At 49.3% G+C, this 19,687-nt stretch overlaps 2 protein-coding genes across 5 annotated transcripts; both read left to right on the top strand.

Moving 5' to 3' along the window:
* The first annotated feature begins 820 nt into the window (after positions 1-820).
* On the top strand, positions 821-12,911 carry BLVRB (biliverdin reductase B). Its single transcript, XM_031458717.2, has 5 exons — positions 821-1,021; positions 7,621-7,785; positions 7,922-8,011; positions 9,374-9,502; positions 12,664-12,911. Exons 1-5 carry the CDS (start codon positions 943-945, stop codon positions 12,819-12,821), a joined length of 621 nt encoding a protein of 206 aa, XP_031314577.1. The 5' UTR covers positions 821-942; the 3' UTR covers positions 12,822-12,911.
* Positions 12,912-15,042: 2,131 nt separating this feature from the next.
* Positions 15,043-18,625, top strand: SERTAD3 (SERTA domain containing 3). Of its 4 annotated transcripts, XR_010382363.1 has the most exons (4): positions 15,043-15,493; positions 17,395-18,181; positions 18,287-18,351; positions 18,461-18,625. XR_010382363.1 is itself a non-coding variant. In XM_010985206.3 (2 exons), the coding sequence occupies exon 2, from the start codon at positions 17,401-17,403 to the stop codon at positions 17,995-17,997; it is 597 nt and encodes a 198-aa protein (XP_010983508.1). In that variant the 5' UTR covers positions 15,043-15,493; positions 17,395-17,400; the 3' UTR covers positions 17,998-18,625. The 4 variants fall into 4 exon arrangements, 1 of the variants encoding a protein (XP_010983508.1); XR_010382362.1 differs by having other exon boundaries at positions 18,287-18,625; XR_004138976.2 differs by having other exon boundaries at positions 17,395-18,351.
* Positions 18,626-19,687: the final 1,062 nt, after the last annotated feature.

Below are 19,687 nucleotides of genomic sequence, written 5' to 3'. Positions count from 1 at the left end.
TCACACTCATGCATCACAGAGTCACAGGTCATAAATAGCATCACAACTACAGTAACACCTACAGCCACACTCAAATGGTGTTATAGTGTTACACACCTTACATGACACATGCAATGTCACACCCTGTCACAGTCCAACAGTGACACGCTCCCATGTAATGCATCTCACATGTCCCACACTCACACCATATCCCCCAGCATCATCGATGCTTACAGCGTCACAGATTGACACACTGTCATCCAGTGTCACCACAAGGTAACACAAGGACAGCACCAATGCCTGCCACACGTGGTGTCACACATAGTCTTACACTGTAATACAGTGTTACACACAGAGGGTGGCACATGGTGTCATCCACAACCATGCTCTCCCTTAGAGTTATTCACAGAATCACACAGGGTCACATGGGCACACAGATACGCAGTTACACCATGTAGCACTCACACACCTACACTATCCTCCCTCACATTCTCCCCTGGTAGCCTCGAGGAGACCCTGGGGTGTAGTGTTTAAGTCCGGGATCAGCCTCTTGGCCCTGACAGAGGGGGCGTGAGCCAAGAGAGAGCGGTGGGCATGGCCCACTCTCGCCCCGCCCCTCCCTGGGAGGTTAGAGCTCGGAGGCGGGGCACTGGGTCCGCCTTCGTAGAAGGCCGGATACGGCCACGCCTCCCAGCCTAAGTGGCGGGCGGAGAGGGCAGTGCTGGACCGCAGGCGAAGGAGGGGAGCGGACTCGCGTCCCACCCACCCCGTCCTTAGCTAGAGGCGTGGCCTTTGGCCCCGCCCCCGGCCTAAACCTGAGACCGGAGGCGGGCTGAGGCGTGTCCCTGTGAGCGGCCCGCCTCGTCTCTCCCGCTCCGGAAGGACAGAGTGGGTGGCCTAGCAGCCAGTAGGTTCCCGCGCGTCCTGCGACTCCGCGGCCTCGCACCCCGACGACCCCGCAGCATGACCGTCAAGAAGATTGCCATCTTCGGCGCCACCGGCAAGACCGGGCTCACCACCCTGGCGCAGGCGGTGCAAGCAGGCATGAGCTGGGGCGGGCAGGGGATGTCACATGGTGTACAGCCAGAACTTTAGGAAGGGGCATCATGGGGCCGGGCGGGGGTTGATTGGGGCTTTCAGTGCCTTAGCGTGTGAGGACATAGGGGGCAAAGCAGATGGCCACAGCAGCAGAAATGGAGGATACTATGAGATCCAATTTTATATAAGTCCAAGGAACAGGAATTGGCCTTGGCCCTGGCCCTGGGAGGCTGGGGGACTTCAGGGACAGGTTTAAATCCAGTGCTCTTATGAAATGTAGTTGTTATTGTGGTGGTGGTGGCGGTGGTGCTGGCAGTGGTGGTGGTTGTTTGCACACCCAGCAAGGGCTTAACTAAGCCGGGCACTGGGCTTGCCTCCCAGCTCTGCCCTCTCTTCTCATGTGTTTAGTTGAATCCTTAAAGCACTCAAGAGGGGTGGGAACTAGTATCACCTCACTTGACAGATGAGAAGACTGAAGCCCGCTGAGTGACTTGCCCAAAGATACACAGCTGGAAAGTGGCAGTGCTAAGAGTTTGTACCCAGCACATGCTCTTAATCACCAGAAGTCCACTGACTCTTGGTTTGGGCACCTGAGCTTAAAGCTGAAAAGGCTGGGGGGTGGGCTGCTGTGAACACCTAATGGAAAGAAGAAGATGGAAAGAGATAAGGGTGAAGACTTGAGAACACGGGTCCTGGGAAAGTCAGTGAGGCCTGAAAATTCAGAGTTGCTCCAGGAAAGGGAGTAAGTATCTCGCAGGAGCCCCCTGCCCCCACTGTCCAGACTTCACCAACCCCCAGTGGAGCCTGACACTCCCAGATAGAGGGCCCCACCCTGGCTGGTCTCAGTGACTCCGAAGATACTGACTATCTGGGTGCCCCAAAAGGGTGGAGGCCTCCAGGATCCCACTCTCTGCTGTCTCTCAGCCCAGCTGGAGGGACTCTGCCTGAAAGTTCCCCATTAAGCCCACTTCTCCTTCCCTCTCCAGGAAGACATAGTGAGGATCTTGACTTATGGGGACTGGAGAAACAAATTTGCTGATAAACATTTCCAGGGGAGGAAGTAAGAGGGAGAAGTTTAGAGATGCTGAGTCACCCTAAGGATCCAGATTCGGGTGTAGCTACCTTTCTCTTAATCGTGGATTCTATGAAATTCCATTCATCCGCCCTGCTGGTCACAGCTGGGACTGCACCTAGGGGAATGGATTGCTGAGACCTAGGGGGAACCCCCTGCCTTCTAACTGGGGCTCTGACAAGTCTCTTCAGAGCCACAGTGAGCCTGAGCCTCGCTGTCCCCCTTAGAAAAAGGAGGGGCTTGAATGAGCTGGGCTTTTATTTACTCAGTGATTCTCAGGACTGACTCCTGACAGGCACAGACTCTGGAGGCCCTGTACCTGCATTTAGACCACAGCCCTGCCACTCACCACCTGTGTGGTCAAACACTTTGTCATCCGTGTAAGTCGTAATGAAACTAATAGAACTTGACCTGGGGCTCTCGTGATGATAAAATGAGATGATATGTGGAAAATGCTTAGAACCATATCCAGGAAACAGTTGGTGCTCAATAAGCACTCCATGGCTGAATGAACTCAGATTATAGCTGTGTCATCTTGGCCCAGTTCACTCAAATTGCCTTAGTTTCCCCATCCTCAAAAATGGGCATAGAACACAACCTACCTTGTGGGGTTGCTGCAGTCTGGTACTTTTCAAACTGTGGGGTCATAGTGAGTTCTGAGATATATTTAACTGGTCACAATAGTGTCAGAATGTATCACATGTTAAATATTGATTTTATGAAACTTTAGTTTCAGTTATATAGGTATGGATTTGCATATAATAGGTTAGGCTGTGAAATCTATTTTGTATTCAGGATTGATATAAAAAAAACTTAAAAGGGGCATGATCTCTACAACTTACTCTCCCACAGTTACTAGAAAACTCTGAACACATATATAATTATATATGTTATGTGTATATATTATATACACAGAGAGAGAGAAAGATAAAGGAAATGTGAGAATCTAGGTCTTGCAACTTTCGTATAGGTCTGAATTTATTTCAAAATAAAAAATTAACAGGAAAATATAAATAAAGTAAGGGATTTTTAACAACAACAACAAAAAGATTGGAAATAGCCTTACAAATGCTCTGGTTCTTTGTAAAGGGTAAAATCTGTGAATTCTAAAAATCTAGTTTGCAGGGAGGGTATATTTCAATGGTAGAATGTGTGCTTAGCATGCATGAGGTCCTGAGTTCAATCCCCAGTACCTCTATTAAAAAAGAAAATCTAATTACCTCCCACCCAAATAAACAGATAAATAAATAAATAATAAAACTATAGTTTGGTACAGTAGCCACTAGCCACATGTGGCTATTTAAATTTAACTGTGGGTTGTGTTAAAATTTTGGGGAAAACAACTCATCTGTGGGAAAAGCTTAGCACAGCACTTGGCACATAGGAGACTCGATAAATGTCACTAATTATCAGTGATGTAACACTGATGGGTACTCCTTTGCTAGGCTTGTGTCAGAGCTCTCAGGGTCTGTGAGAACATGTTTCTCCCCCAAAATACCCACAGTTTACTACGGTCTGTTTTAACTAATACAGTGGTAGTTAACCAGTGCCTATACTGGCACCCTGAAAGCCCCATTGCCCCCCACCCGATGTGTGTGAGGGCAGCACAGGTTTGTTTCATTCCCTTATAAAAGGTGGTCACATAGGATGGGGATGCTGGGGATTCTGATCTTTAGAGAGGAAACTGAGGGCCAGTCAGGCAAGGTGTCTCCTCAGGTTCCTCAGCTAGTAAGAGGTGGAGCCAGAGTTTGAACCCAGGTCCCTGGGGCAGTAAAGCCTGGGCTCTTGTGTTCATAAGAAGTCAGGGAGGTGGTGGTGAGTATGACACAGTCCCTGGACCCACAGGGCCCTTGCTTTATTCCAGGTCAACATAAGTAGGGCCGTGACAGAGGAAGCATGATCAGCTGGGGCTTCTGGAGAAAGCGGGTAAGGGTGCTCCAGGCAGAGGGGCACGTGCCTCCTGCCTACAGGATGCAGGAGACAGCATGATGCATTTGAAGAAGTGAAAGAAGCTCAGTGGGTGAAAAGGGCAGTGGCTCCAGCGCAGACTGGAGAGGAGAGGCCAGATCCTGGGGGAACTAGAAGGCTGGCACCAAGAGCCTGACTATCTCAGGGCACTGGCGGGGGGTAGGGGTGGCATGGGAGGGATCTGAGCTGGGGGCGCTTTGCAGTAACTGTGGAAAGCTCTCTCTAGCTGCCATGTGGAATATGGATCGGAGGGGTCCAGATGGGCCAGGAGCCCGGGGAGGACTAGACCAGAATGGGAAATAAAATTGTGAGATGATTAACATAGTGACATATAACACAGTAACATATAACACAGAAACAGCCAACACCCATTTAGCTCTCTTTCCTATGCCAGACGCTTCTCACCCTTTCCTTTGTTTGTTTTGCATTTTTATAAGGGCTTTATTAACATATTATTCACATACCATATAATTCAGTGGTTTTTAACATATTCACACTTATGCAAACATCATCACAATCAATTTAAAGCATGTTTATCACCACAAAATAAACCCCTAGAAGTCATTCCCCATTTTCCTGCTCAACCCCTTCCCCAGCCCTAGGCAACCACTCACCTACTTTCTGTTTATATGGACTTACCTCTTGGGGACACTTCATATAAATGAACTCATACACTATGTGGCTTCCTTCACTTAGCAAAAAGAATATGTATTTTTTCAAGGTTCATCCATGTCATGGCATGTATCAATGTGTTGTTACTTTTATTGCTGAATAGCACTCCATTGTATGGATATACCACATTTTATTTATCCATTCAGTTGATGTAAATTTGGGTTGTTTCCACTTTTGGGCTATGATGAATAATGCCTCTATGAACATTCATATACAAGTTTTTGTGAAAACATATGTTTTCATTTCTCTTGGGCATATACCCCAGAGTGGAATTTCTGGGTCATATGATAACAATATATTCAACCTTTTGAGGAACTGTCTGACTGTTTTCCAAAGCAGCTGCATCATTCAACACTCCCATCAGCAGTCTAGGAAGGTTCCAGTTTCCCCACATGCACACCAACGTTTATTATGTCTTTTGATTATAGTCATCCTAGTGGTATGAAAGGATATCTCACTGTGGTTTTGACTGGTATTTCCCTGATGGCTAAAGATATTGAGTATCTTTTCATGTATTTATTGGCCATTTGTGTATCTTCTTTGGAGAAATGTCTCTTTACATCTTTTGCCCAGTTCTTAATATTCATCTTTTACTATCGAGTTGTAGGAGTTCTTTATGTATTCTAAATACAAATCTCTCATCAGATATGTGATTTGCAAAAATTTCCTCCCATTCTGTGGATTGTCTGTTCACTTTCTTGATAGTATCCTTGGAAGCACAGAAATTTTTAATTTTGGTGATGTCCAAGGTATCTACTTTTTCTTTTGTTGCTTTTGGTATCATAGCTAGGAAACCATTGCCTAATCCAAAGACACAAAGATTTATGCTTTTGTTTTCTTCTAAGAGTTTTATAGTTTTAGTTCTTACATTTAGGTCTTTGATCATTTTGAGTTAATTTTCATATATAGTATGAGATAGGGATCCAACTTCATTCTTTACATACAGTTGTCCCCAGCACCATTTGTGGAAAAGACTGTTCTTTCCCGATTGAATTATCTTGGCATTCTTATCAAAAATCACCCTACTCAATTAAACTTTTAGATATATTATTTAAACCTACAACAACCTTATAAGGTAGAGACTATTATTAGTGTCACTTGACAAATGAAGGCCCTAAGGCCCAGAGAGGTTAAGTGACATGCCCAGTGTCATGCAGCTAGCTAGTGGTAGGGCCAGAGGTCAAACCCAGGGTTACTTTGAGGATTTAATATGCTAATAAATGCAAGGCACTTGGCACATAGTGAGTGCTCTATAAATATTACGTGTCATTATCATCATCATCATCACCCCAGAGTGTACAGATCTTGAATCATTTGTTTTTCAAATATAGGATGACAGCTATCAAAAGAAATGGAACAATTTTGTTGTTTTTCTTTTCCTTTTTCATTTTCAGGGTAATGGATTAGTCTTCTGATAGATACTAATGATGATCAATGAAGTTTCTTAATATCATTATGAACTCCCAGAATTTTTATTGTATATTTGATGTTTCACTTCTTTGCCATGCCATCAGTATTCTTTTGGACAAATCATATTGCCCTTGATTTGCCCAGTGAAAACCCCTTCAAGTGGCTTCTGTGTTCTCTTGTCATCACCCCATCACTCTTTAAGCACTGCTTCACCAGCTGGTGGTACAAGATGTTCCAGGCTCATCTGGTCCCCTCCCTGCCCCAGCCCAGCAAGCAGCCATTTCTTCAAGGAGCTCTGGTTCATTTTTCATGAGAATGCTATTTAGAGGCTGTCTGAACCAGCTCAGGCTGCTATAACAAAATACTGTAGACCTGGTGGCTTAAACAACAAACATTTATTTCTCACAGTTCTAGAGACTGGGAAGTTCAAGAGCAAAGTATCGACAGGTTTGGTTTCTGGTGAAGTCTCTCTTCCTGGCTTACAGATGGCTGCATTCTTGCTGTGTGCTCACACAAGGAGAGAGAGCTCTGGTTTTCCTCTTCCCATCACGGGGGCCCTACCCTTATGACCTCATCTAAACCTAACTATCCCCCAAAGTCTTCATCTCCAAATACCATCACATTGGGGATTAGGGCTTCAGCAGACAAATTTGGGTTGGGGGCACAAGCATTCAGTCCATAACAGAGACTACAATTAATAATTTTTTTTTGCAGTATACACAAACATTAATATCCTTTACCATTTTTTCCTATTAACTCTTTATCTCCTTTTTTTTTTTCACTTTCTTTTTTTGGTTGGTGGGGAGAGGTAATTAGGTTTGTTTATTTATTTACTTATTTTTTAAGGGAACTACTAGGGATTGAACCCAGGACATTGTGCATGCTAAGCACGTGCTCTACCACTGAGGTATTTAAAACAAAGGAAGAAATATGTTGGCTATAAACTTTAAAAAGGGGGTGTATGTGTGTGTTGTGGGGGAACATAGTTATCCAAAGTTCTTTGGGTAGGTGGCATGCCAAGGTGATGTTCAAAGTCTTTAATGATCACTAAGACAGGGCCCAGCCCTTCAGAAGTAAGGAAGGCCTGGGGGACCAAACCCAACAATGTACAACCTTTGGGCAACTCATGCTTCCTCCAGGACCATGGATGGGGGGCAAAGACCAGTGTGATGCGGGCATTAACCCTTTAGTTTCTGGAGGGTGGAGAAGTTGCGTTGCAGGGGGGTACATAGAGGAGGCCCTTGGGGGCATCAGAGCCGGTTATTTATAAAGGTATCACCCTATTTTAATAACCATCTGGATATCAACTGTGAGTATGCCAGCAAAAATGTCTGAAGACCATTGTCCCAGAGAAAGGGATCTAGGGGATGGATTTGGGTGTTCATGGCACCCTCCAGGACCCAGCCCCTGGCACCTGGGAATGCCAGCCACAAAGCCACTGACCTGCCTCTCTGCCCCTCTCTGCCCCTCTCTGCCTGCAGGTTATGAGGTGACAGTGCTGGTGAGGGACGCTTCCAGGCTGCCCTCAGAGGGGCCCCAGCCAGCCCATGTGATAGTGGGTGATGTTCGGCAGGCAGCTGATGTGGACAAGACCGTGGCTGGACAGGACGCCGTCATCGTGCTGCTGGGCACCCGCAATGACCTTAGTACTAGGCCCCCCCTATGCCCACGGCCCACCCCTGCACCTCGGCCCCCGGTGCCACCCCCACCCCCGGCCCCGCCCCTGCCACCCCCACCACCGCCGCCACCCACCAGTGACAGCCACTCTCTGTCTCCTCTAAGGTCCTACCACAATGATGTCCGAGGGTGCCCGGAACATTGTGGCGGCCATGAAGGCCCACGGCGTGGACAAGGTCGTGGCCTGCACCTCGGGTGGGTGGCTGGGTCAGAGAGGTGGGGCTGAAGGGTTGGGGGGTAGGTCTAGGACCGGCAGCCCAGGGGCTTCTACGAGGTGGCATTGGAGCCATCCCGAGTTACCATGCATTTCTTGAGCACCAAGTACTCGCCTGAACATTGCTGAGTGATGCCAGGGACACAATACAGCCCTGGGCCCTGCACTCTGGGTCTCACAGATAGGAGGGAAGTGGCAACAGAGCCATTATCAAACAGTGACTGGCCAGAGTAGTCAGGGCCAGGATGATGGGGAGGGGGAGTATGGGCAGAGGGATCAGGGCTCAGATGGAAAAAGCCCAGAGGACACGGGGTGCCCAGAGGAGGTGTCTGACCCACCCTGAGACAGGGAGAGCATCCTAGAGGACATGACAGAGCCGTGGATACACAGACCAGATCTCCACCCTCACAGAGCTCCCAGTTTACGAGGAGGTGGACATTAAACAAATGGTTGCCCCGAATAATCTGAAAGGAAGGCTGCAGGGTACCAGGAGCAGTTAATGCCAACAGTTGGCATTTATTGAGCACCTACTGTGTACTAGGCACCATCTGAGCACCTTACAGATGAATGCCACTTAATTCTCTTAAAACTCCTTTGAGTTCTATTTATAGTGGTACATAGTAGGTGCTCAGTAACAAGTAGCTGTTCTTATTGCCTTCCTGGTATAGCTAAGGAAATGGAGGCACAGATAGGCCCATCAGCTTACCAGAGGTCACACAGCTTGTGGCTGGTCGAGCTGGGGTGTGGATGTGGGACCAGGTTGTCTGTCTCCACAGTCCATACTCCTCACCTCTGTTTCATCTCTCCCACTGCCTCCCAGGGAAGGGAAGTGACATGAGGGAGGTGTGGGGAGAGCAGGGGACTCCAGGTAGAGGGCACAGCTTTTGCAAAGGCTGTGAGGCAGGAGCATGGCCGCAGCAGAGCAAGTGAAGGGGAGATGGTTGGGCAGTGAGATCAGAAGTCTGATGTGGACAGATCAGGTGGGGCCTCGTGGACCCGATGGGGCCTTTGCTTTTACCTGGAGTAAGTGGGGCCACAGATGAGATCCAACCTCTCTGGATGTTCCCAGGCCCCCTCTGGCTGTGCAGGAGGAACAGAATGTGGGAGGCCAGGGCAGGGAGACCAGGGAGGAGGCTGCTGTTTTGGTCTAGCCAGGAGGTAATGTCCAGTGATGTGAGCTGTGAGAGAAAGACAGGCCAGGACGGCTCCCACATTTCTGCCTGCAGCAACTGGAGGGCAGTAGTGAGCTCCTGTCGGGGTTTGTCTGGGCATGAGAGGGGCGAGCTGGGGACCTGGTCGGGCTGTCCTCAAGCCTTGGCTGAGCCTGCCCTGTGTCCCTCCAGCCTTCCTACTGTGGGACCCATCCAAGGTGCCCCCAAGACTGCAGGATGTGACCGATGACCACATCCGGATGCACAAAGTACTGCAGGAGTCAGGCCTGAAGTACGTGGCTGTGATGCCGCCACACATAGGTGAGTGGGCGGGGACCCAGCTGCAGGGTGGCGGCCAGCCTGACCACTCCCGATCCGCCGGGCCTTTCCTGCCCCGTCTAAAATTGCAAACCTTCCCACCACACTTAATATGCTCTTTCCTGCTGGATCTTATCTCCTTTCTGACATGCTTTTCAGTTATCTCTATTGAACAAACTACTCAAAATTTAGAAATGCAAAACAAAAACCCTCATTTGTTACCACTGTCTGTTTCTCTCTGGACCGGGAGCTTCTTGCTGGGGTCTCGAAAGCCATGGTTCAGTAGCTGGGAATAGAGCCTTGTGGAAGGAAGCCTTCCTCACAGCAAAGAGGGTGGTTGATGCTGGAATGGCTGCACACGGCCTCTCCTAGCATGAGATTTCTCAGGGCTGCTTCCACCGTATTCTCTATTAGAAGTGAGTTATGCTGGGACTGGCCTGTATTCAAGGGAAGGAGACTTACACTTCACCTCATCTATCACATGGTTTCTTTCCTTAATTCTTTTTTTTTTTTCCCTAATGGAGGTACTGGGGATTGAACCCAGGACCTTGCACACAATAAGTATGTACCCTACCACCGAACGATACCCACCCCGCTTCTTTATCTTATTTAGTGTGTGTCTCCCTCACTAGAATTTTGCAATGTGAAATTTTGTTTCTTGAAGGCACGAGTTTTATCTTGTTTTGATCACAGCTGTGTCCCAAGTGCCTAGAATAGGGCGTGGCAGGTAGTAGGTGCTCAGTAAATATTTGTCCGATGAACTAATACGGAGGAAGATGCCTCACGTCCAGGGGGTGCTGCGGAGGGAACCACACCCTCTTTTCCCCTCCCAGGTTTTGAATCCACATTGAGAGAGATACAGAGGAAGACTGAAGGATGGAGAGATTCATTCATTTACAAATGTCTCTGGCAGGGGAAGTGTGTGTCGGGCCCCCATGACAAGTACTGACGATACAATCTCTGCTCTCATGAGACTTACGTTTCTAGCAGGGGAGACAAACCAGAGATAGATGATTTCTATTCTTGTGATGAATGAAGAAACAATAAAGCTCGGTGAAGGGAGCAATGGGGTGCTGCTTATACAGCAGAGGATCTCTAAGGAGATGGCTTGGCGCAGGGAGAGAGGGAATCGGGTGAGTGTCTGGGGGACAGGAGGACATCCTGGGATGAGGGAATTGCAGGGCAGAGGCCGGAGCCCGGCACTTACATCGCCTTTGCATTTGCCTGCCTGCGGGACCAGTGATTCTGCTGTGCCCTCTGCCTGCAGGAAGAGGAGGCCTGCACGCCTTCCAGAAGTTTAAGCTTCAGGGTTTAGCTTCAATTCAGGACCTTACTGGGACGAGAATCCAAAGCTTTGAGTCAGCAATAAAGCTGCATGGTGGAGAAGCTGGGTAAAAGTCCCAGCCCCAGCACCGCTTGGACTCAGGCCTGTGGCCTCTGAGCCTCAGTTTCCTCATCTTTAAACAGGGCTCATGATGTTACTTCTTGATCTCCCACGTTTGAAGTGAATATCCAGGGAGATCGTGCCTAAAATTTAATTATTTAACACAGAGTACTTTTTTTTTAATTCATTTTTTTTAATGGAGGTCCTGGGGATTGAACCCAGGACCTCATGCATGCTACCAGTATGCGCTTTACCACTGAGCTCTACTCTCCCCAGATTACTTTTTAGTTTTGCTTTTTTTGTATGTGTCTGAAAACTTGGAAACCTCCAGGAAAGCTGAAGAAATTAAAGGTTTAAGAATACCCATAGACCCTTTATCTAGATTCACCTGTTAACTTTTTGCCCTGTTTGCTTCCTTTATCTGTCTTTCTATCTTTCATCTGTGCATGCATCTAATGTGTATGTGCGTATATGTGAATATGTATGTATTATATATATATTTTAAAATAAGTGTATGTCTGTGTGTATTTTTTTTTTTCTGAACCATCTGAGAGTAGATTGCAGACACTGGCACACTCTACTCCTAGAACCTCTTGATAGGCATCTCCCAAGAAGAAATATTTGGGTATGAACCACAGTAACATCACTGCACCAAGGGAATTGACATTAACTCTGCCACATCACTTAGTATCCACTCCATATTCAAATTTTCCCAATTGCCAAAAAAAAAAGTCTTTCCTCCTCCCCCTCCCCTCAAAATCAGGATCCAGTCCAGGATCATGTGTTGTGTTTAGTTGCCATGTCAACTTTACCCTGGAACAATCCTCCAAATCTTTTTTATTTTTAATATTCCTCATAACAGGAAATATAACAGGCCATGTGTCTTTTGGGGGGGGGGCAATTAGGTTTGTTTGGTTTTTTTGTATGTTTGTTTGTTTGTCTATCAGTCTATCTTTAGAGGCCATCCTGGGGATTAAACCCAGGAACTTGTATATGCTAAGCATGTGCTCTGCCACTTGAACTATACTCTCCCCCTGTCAGGTGTCTTTTTAAATATCCCATATCTGGATTTCTCTGGTGGTTTTCTCACAGACACAGATTAAGCACTTTTGGCTGAAATGCCACATGGGTGAGGGCATGTGTTTCTTACTGAACATGATTCCAGGTTGTCCCTGAATTGATATCCTGCATTTGACCCCCAAATTTAGTTGGTCACTGTCAGATGGTATTTTTAATTATCATAATGCAGATACTGGATGCCCTGGTAGCAGCCAGGTCATGCCTAGGTGAAGGGGGTTGGGGAGCAGAGCAAATCTAGCCTTTGCCACTGGGAAGTGACCCTTTGCAACCCTGGGACGTGACTTCCTCTCTCCGAGACTCAATTTGCCCACTTGTAAAATAGAATTAACAATAGTTCCTAGCCTAGTCTCTGGTTTATTTCTCTCCATCTGACATATTACCTATTTCACTTTCTTATCAGTTGCCTTTTCCTAGTGACTGCATGCTGAGGGCAGGATTAGCCCTCATGTCTGTTTTGTCCCTTGCTGGGTATCCAGCACCTGACACATAATAGGTCATCGGTAAGGATTTGTCGACTGAATGAAGTAAAGGGTACAGATTAGTGCCCTGCACGTGGGAAGGACTTCATACATTGTTAGCTCTTAAACCATCTGGGCTGGGCACACTGCAGACACCCTGGGATGGTCATTGGAGTGATCACATGTTGGGGGAGGGGGAAGGGACATCTGATTAACCTGGCCTCTCTGTCTTTACCTTGCAGGAGACCAGCCTCTGACTGGGGCCTACTCAGTGACCTTGGATGGGCGAGGGCCCTCAAGGGTCATCTCCAAACACGACCTGGGCCATTTCATGCTGCACTGCCTTACCACTGATGAGTACAACGGGCACAGCACCTACCCCTCCCACCAGTACGACTAGGGCTCTGGCCCTGTCCGGGAGGACAGCGTCCTGGGAAGTAGAGAACAAAGGAAGGGAGCAATAAATCTGGAGCCAAGAGCTTCAAATTATTCCAGAGGAGTAACTCTGTGACTCTTCCTCTCTCTGGCTCTGTCTGGGCTTCTCAGTGTCTCTGTCTTCCTCCGTGTAAGATTTTCTGGGTATTCATTCATTCATGTACTTACCTGGCTCTGTGCTGGGGACCCAGTGGTGATTCTGCCTTCAAGGATCTCACAGTCCAGCAGGAAAGACAGCCCTGCCTCTAACAGTGACAACATAGAGTGGCCAGGGCTCTGATGGAGGAAGCTCAGAGGGCTGAGGCGCCCAGCTTGAAGAGCAAACAAGGTTCTGTGGAAGAGGGGATGTCCCACCCAAAACCTGGTTTGGTGAGACTCCACCAGGAAGTTCTAAGGAGTGATGGCATTCTGGGCAGAAGATACCATGTGAGCAAAGGTCAGGAGGCAGGAGAGCACACGGCCCCTCTGAGGAACTAAAATCTATCCCCACAGTTAATAATACTTTGCTCAGAGGAGAGGAGCGATCAGCCCCAAGAGACTGTTCCCATGGACTCTTAACTGTACAGGGTCGTTGTAAAAAGTCTGAGCTTTAGTCAAAGGTTTTCTGCAAGGAGTGGAGCTGGAGAGGGGGCACAATCAGGTCTGTGTTTTGTAAAACATCCCTTGGCTACTGTGTGAAGGTGAATGGAAGGATGAAAGAGTAGAGGCTGGGAACCCAGGAGGGCCCAAAGGGCTTGAGGAAGAAAAAGGAGAGTGGGAGGAGCCTGAGTGGACAGTTGGTTGGGGAAGGAAGAAAGGCATCCAGAAAGAAGCCTGGGGCTGTATCCTGGAGATGGGATTACAGTGGGGCCACCGGGAGACCAGAACCCTGGAGGGGCAAGTTTGGGAGGGGAAAGAGGAAGAATTGTCTCTTCCTAATTATGCCCCTCTTAGGAATCTACTCTCCCCCACCTTTACTCCCCAGAGACACCTTTCCCAGACCTGAGCAAGCCACTCCTCTCTCTCTCTACCTCCAGCCTCCCCCCACCTAAGCCCCCAATGCTCCCCCCCCCAAAGAATTCATTCCAATCATCTACTGCTTCTGCAAACACCTGGACAACTTGGTTGACAAATTCCAACCGGTGAGAACTAGTCTGAGGAGCCTTCTCAGGAGTGGCCTGGAGAAAATCATCCTCCTCCCCTTGGTGAGAACTTGTTGTGGGGGTGGGGCAATACTGGTTCAGGCTTTCGAGACACTAGCACTTATATTTCCACCCTCTTTATTTCTGTCACATTGTCTGGGCATCTAACAAACTTTCACTGGTCGTCTGCTTTGTGTCCAGCTCTGTACTGGGTGATGCTGGGAACCAAGCAGTGGGAGACCCAGATAACCTTGGTACATGTCCTCAGGGGGCCCACAGTCCAGACAGTGACAGCCCGGGGCCAGGATGGGGGAGGCCCGGGCAGAGGAGTCAAGGCCGCGTTGGACGAAGTACAGGACACCATGGGAGACCAGAATGGGTCCTAACCTACCTTAAATCCTCAGAGAAGGCTTCTGAGAGAAGGAATCCTTTGAGATCAGTTCTGATGAGAGGCATCTTGGAAACGGTGTATTTTCAGGATGGGGAAACAAGTTTAAAGATCCAAAAGCCTTTTATTTTTCTCATTTTTGAGTACTTGCTATGTGTCTTGTGGGCACCAGGGATAAGGCAGGGAAGAAAACAAGACAGAATTTCTGTGTTCATGGTGGTGGAGAACACTTGAAGTCATTTTAGAAAAACTTAAAGTCAATCTGTGTGGCAGGACTGTAGGGAATAAGGAGTGTGTATCAGCCCAGACCTGAAGGTCTGACGCAAAAATTAGGAGTATGGACTTTGTCCCCAGGACAGTGAGGAGCCACGAACGAGTTTCTAGCAGCAGGGGTGCCAACCTGAAAGAGAGATGGGACGTCAGGAGGAGGTAGGAGGAACTACCAGAAGACACGCTAAGGAGAAGTCCTTATAAGAAGAGAGCTGCGGGGGAGAAGCGCTGGGGGCGGGAGGACAGGGGAGGCGAAGGGCGGGGCTGCAGTCGCCCAAGCAACATAGGCCGCGACACTCTATTGGCTGATCTTCAGTACGTCATCCTCCTCCGCCCCGCAGCGTCCGCCCTCGGAAACCAAGGGGCGCGGCATCCGCGAGAGGCTCAGCCCCGCCCTCCAGGAAAGCGGTACGGGTGGGGAGTGCCAGCCACTCTTGTTCCGCTATGGGGTCCAGGTCTGGTATAAAGGGATCGCAGAGAGCCACGATGACGATCTTGGAGCAAGGACAATAGTTGAGTTGAAAGAAAACAGTTTTGATACTCCCCCGACCCTAGAGACTTGGCCTCCCAACTCCCAGCGAGTCGGAATTCTTTAAATGGTCCGCGGAGCACTGTAGGGAAGGGCGAGTCGGGCGTCTACTGGAGACCAGTGGGTGGCTCCGCCCAGCCAATCCGCCCCCAGCGGCGGGCAGGGCTCTAGCCAATCGTGGCTCGCGGTTCGGCTCCCGGGCGAAGCTGGGTGAGCCTGAGTCCAGACCGAGAGGCCCCGGAGAGGTGAGCAAGGCTCCTGCTCAGTGCTGGAGGGTCGAAAAGCTGCGGGCGTTCCCGGAGGTGGTCATTGCGAATCTGGCAGTTGAGGTGAGGTGTGGCTGCCTGGCTTGGGATCTGCCTTGGGTTGGGGGAGGTGGAGGCGCGCCCCCGAGAGTTGTGGAGGCGGGATATCGGCGGGACTGAGGGGCGCAGATTAAGGGTGATGATAGGGTTTGGGGGGAAGGTTAGAGACCGGAGACTGAGTTTCGGGATCCTGGACGAAAGGCGAAGTTGGGGGTGGGCAGGATCTTCAAGGGAAGGAGTTTGAAGCTGAGACATGGGGTGTTTGGAGAAGCGAGAGAACTAGAGAAGGAACTTTTGAGGCAGGGAATCTGGAGATTAGGACACTTTGGGTCTCCGAGACGGGCTGAATTCGGGGCTTCAGTGTTCTGGAAAAGGTGTGCAGGTTTGGGCTGGGATCCCGGATATTTGGAGAAGCAAGAGGACTGGGGGGGCAAGGACTCTTGATCTCCCAGCGGCGGAGATGGGGTGATGGGGAGAGTTCCCTGTCAGGTCTTGGAGACAGAGGGGGAGACTGGAGGTGAAGTCGAGAGGCATTTGAAAGACGGGAGAATAGTGGAAAATTGACGGAGGAAGGTCTCAAAATTGAGATACCTAGTGTCCCGAACGGAGTGGGTCGGAGAGTATTGTTAAGTCTTTGAGCGACGTGTTGGGGCCTGGGTCTCTGAACCCGGGGGCAGTTTGCGGGAAGAATCCAGGACCTTCTGCGGTCCGAAGGACCGGGAGAAAGCAGTTTTAGAGCCAGAGTCTGGGGTGGGGGAGGGGTGTTCAGGGCGTGGAGCTCAGACTCACCGCCCTGGAGGCAAAGGAGGGCGGGGCTCGGCAGGCGTCCGGCAGCTGGACGTCCGGGTTCCCTTCCCCCACCCACCCCAGGCTCCTCTGCGCATGCCCTGAGGGAGGGTGGGGAAGGTTCGTCCCTGAGGCGTGCGGAGCCTTCCGGGGATTGTAGTGCACGCTCAACGTCAGTGCGCGTGCCTGGTGGCTATAGACCCACATTTCCCAGAAGTCCCTGGGCCAATTTGTGGCGTGTCTGGGTGCCGAGCGGGGAATCCTTTCAGGGTGCCGAGGTTTGGTTGGGATGGGCCGGTAGGGGCGGGACTTGGCGTGAGTCGTGTTCCCGCAAGTTTTCTTGTGGGGCGCGGCCAGAGGGAACCTGAAGGCACCCACAGAGGGAATGAGGAAGTCCCCTTCCTGGTTGTTGGGAGCGCTCCCAGTTAGTTAGGAAGAGGGCATGAGCAGATAATCTTCCCTGTGAAAGGAGAGTCTCCACAGATAGGTACCCTAACAGGGTTCCAGGTGGCTGGAATATCGTAGACTCTCAAATAGAAATATTGAATGAATAAATGGCAGTTAACTGTTGTTCATTAAGTGTTTCCTGTGTGGTGGACGCTGTCTATGCATATCACTCTTAGGATCTTCTAACGGGGGTGAGCATTTTTACAATCCCCTTAAGGCCCAGAGAGGTTACGTTACATCACTTCCCAAGACCCACAGCTGAGCAGCATGAAGGGCAGAATTCAAACTAGGATTCGCTACTTTCAGGCCAGGTCTCTGTACCCAACACCTATCTTGTGTATGTCCCATTTGAAGAAAAGAGTATTGTGGGAAGATTAGCTTTAAGACTTAGAGGGGCTTGAATTAGGATTCTCATTTTGTAGATGAGGAAATTGAGTCTCATGGAGGTAAATTCACTATCTGAGGCCACACAGGCAAGTAAGTGGGATTCAAACCCAGCTATGTTTAAGTCCAGATCTTGTTTTCTTAATCACATACATTTACTCTCCTCCTTAGCCTTGTGGGATTCATACTGTCTCCATTTTATAGATGCAAAAACTGAGATTTGGATCATTACAAATCAACAACCATACAGGAGATTCGGGATTTGAACTCGCCCTGCTGTATCTGACTTGCCCCTCTTCTCTCCACAGGGCATCATGGTAGGAGGCTTGAAGAGGAAACACTCGGATTTGGAGGAGGAAGAGGAGGATGAGAAGTGGGCCTGGGGCCCGGCAGGCCTGCGGAGCTACCAGCAAGCCCTGCTCCGCATCTCCCTAGACAAAGTCCAGCGAAGCTTGGGCCCCCGAGCACCCAGCCTTCGCAGACATGTCCTCATCCACAACACTCTCCAGCAGCTCCAAGCTGCTCTTTGCCTGACTCCTGCACCTGCCCTGCCTCCTGAGCCCCTCTTCCTGGGTGAGGAGGACTTCTCCCTGTCAGCCACCATCGGCTCTATTCTTAGGGAGCTCGAGACCTCCATGGACGAGACCGAGCCCTCTCAGAATCCAGGGGCTCCCCCCGGCTCCCAGAATGAAGTGCTGCCCCAGCCTGATCCAGTCTTCTTAGAAGCTCTGAGCTCCCGGTACCTGGGGGACTCTGGCCTGGATGACTTCTTTCTGGACATTGACACATCCACAGTGGAGAAGGAGCCCGCACTGGCACCAGCAGAGCCTCCTCACAACCTTTTCTGTGCCCCAGGGTCCTGGGAATGGAATGAACTAGATCACATCATGGAAATCATTCTAGGATCCTAAAACTTTTAGAGGGGGCTTCCTTCCTCATCTGAGCCTTGGTGGGCTGAACCCCTGGATGCAATTCTGTGGGTATGTTTTGACAGGGGCTCTAAACAGTGACTGTGGCCTCCCTTCTCCCATTTCAGGGTTCCACAAACTGTCTTGCATGTGTGTGTGTGTCTGGTTATTGCAGCCTTCTGTGAAGGTGGGTCTTCCTGAATTAATTTATCTGTTCCAAATGCCTTAATGAGACTCTGTTTCTGGGAGTCTGATTTCCCACTTCCACATGTCTTCTTGCCTTTCCCTCCAGTTCCTACTCCCCTGTGTCCACTGGGGCCTCAGGGAAGATAAGCTGGGCCTGTCAAAGGATGACAGGTATGTGCTGCCTGGTTGCTATGGAAATGCAGCCTCTGCCTCTTGGCACCTCCAGGGCATGGGAGGGGCTGGCCTCCTCCCCTCAGACTGAACCCCACCTCCTTCACAGGACCCCAGTCCCAGCAGCCTCCTGATTCATGACCAGGCCGGACCACGTGCAATAGGGTGGAAACCAAACTGCTCCATGCCGCATTATTTAAAAGAAAGGCGGGTTTTGTGGTGGGTTTTTTTGTTTGTAATGATTTTTTTTCTAATAAAAGTATTTTGGAAGGGATGGTGTTGTCTAAATTTTCTAAACTTCAGTGGGTCAATGGGAGAGACCTAGTAAGTTCTGTGGATTCCTGTACCCCTTCCCTGTCAAAGTTGAGGCAGGTATATTATTAAATGTAACATTTATTGAATGCTTGTTAAGAGCACTGTTCTACTTACTTTCTTTGAATTAAGTCATTGAATCCTTATGATTATATAGAAATAGATACTGTTAACCACGTTTTACATAGGAGAATCCTGAGGTTCAGAGAGGCCAAGTCACTTGCTCAGGGTCACACAGCTAGGAAGAGTGAGTACCAAGGAGCTAGAACTCAAATTCAGTCTACCTCCAGAGCCTACTTAACTGTTTTATTTGTTGTTTCTTGGTAGACTTAGACTCCCCAGACACAGGTGGACACAGGAGGTAGAAACTGGGTCACGTGAATTAAAGTCAAAGGATAGGGCTCTCTTTTGGGGGAGGGTATAGCTCAGTAGTAAAGCACATGCTTACCATGCACAAGGGCCTGGCTTCAATCCCCAGTATCTCCATTCAAAAAAAAAGGGGGGGCTCTGGCACTTAAAAAGTCAAATCTTTCATTGTATGAAATGTGTTGCTGAGGCCCAGAGGAGAAAAAGTGCCCAAAGACCCCCAGAATTAAAAGCAGATCTTTCTAGAAAACTGTTGGCTAAGAAGCAGAGCCCAGCTAAGTTAATGTTTCAGATGATTAGGAGGTATAAGCCCAGGGTGGTGAGAGTGAGGGGGAAAGACAGGAGGCCAGGGAAGATGCGCTATGATACGCTGCTGCAGTGGCTAGGCCCCCACAAAGACCTTTGAAGACATGGTAGCAGGTAAGTTTACACAGCATTAGGGACTTTTCTGGAAGGATTGTAAGGAGGAACCATACCTGGGTGTAGCCCACAGACAGGGAAAGGAGAGGGAGTTTTGCCTTTGCTTTCTGGCTCGAAGCAAAATTCTCACCCTGAAAGGAGCATTGCCTCTAAATCTAAAATCGGCTAGGTAACTAACAGGTGGGTGCCAATCTGGAGAGAGAGGAGGAGGTGGTCAAGGAGATCTTAAGGCACATGA

This window comes from Camelus dromedarius, chromosome 9 (assembly GCF_036321535.1).
Source record: "Camelus dromedarius isolate mCamDro1 chromosome 9, mCamDro1.pat, whole genome shotgun sequence".
NCBI lineage: Eukaryota > Metazoa > Chordata > Mammalia > Artiodactyla > Camelidae > Camelus > Camelus dromedarius.
This window is presented reverse-complemented; position numbering and strand designations above follow the sequence as displayed.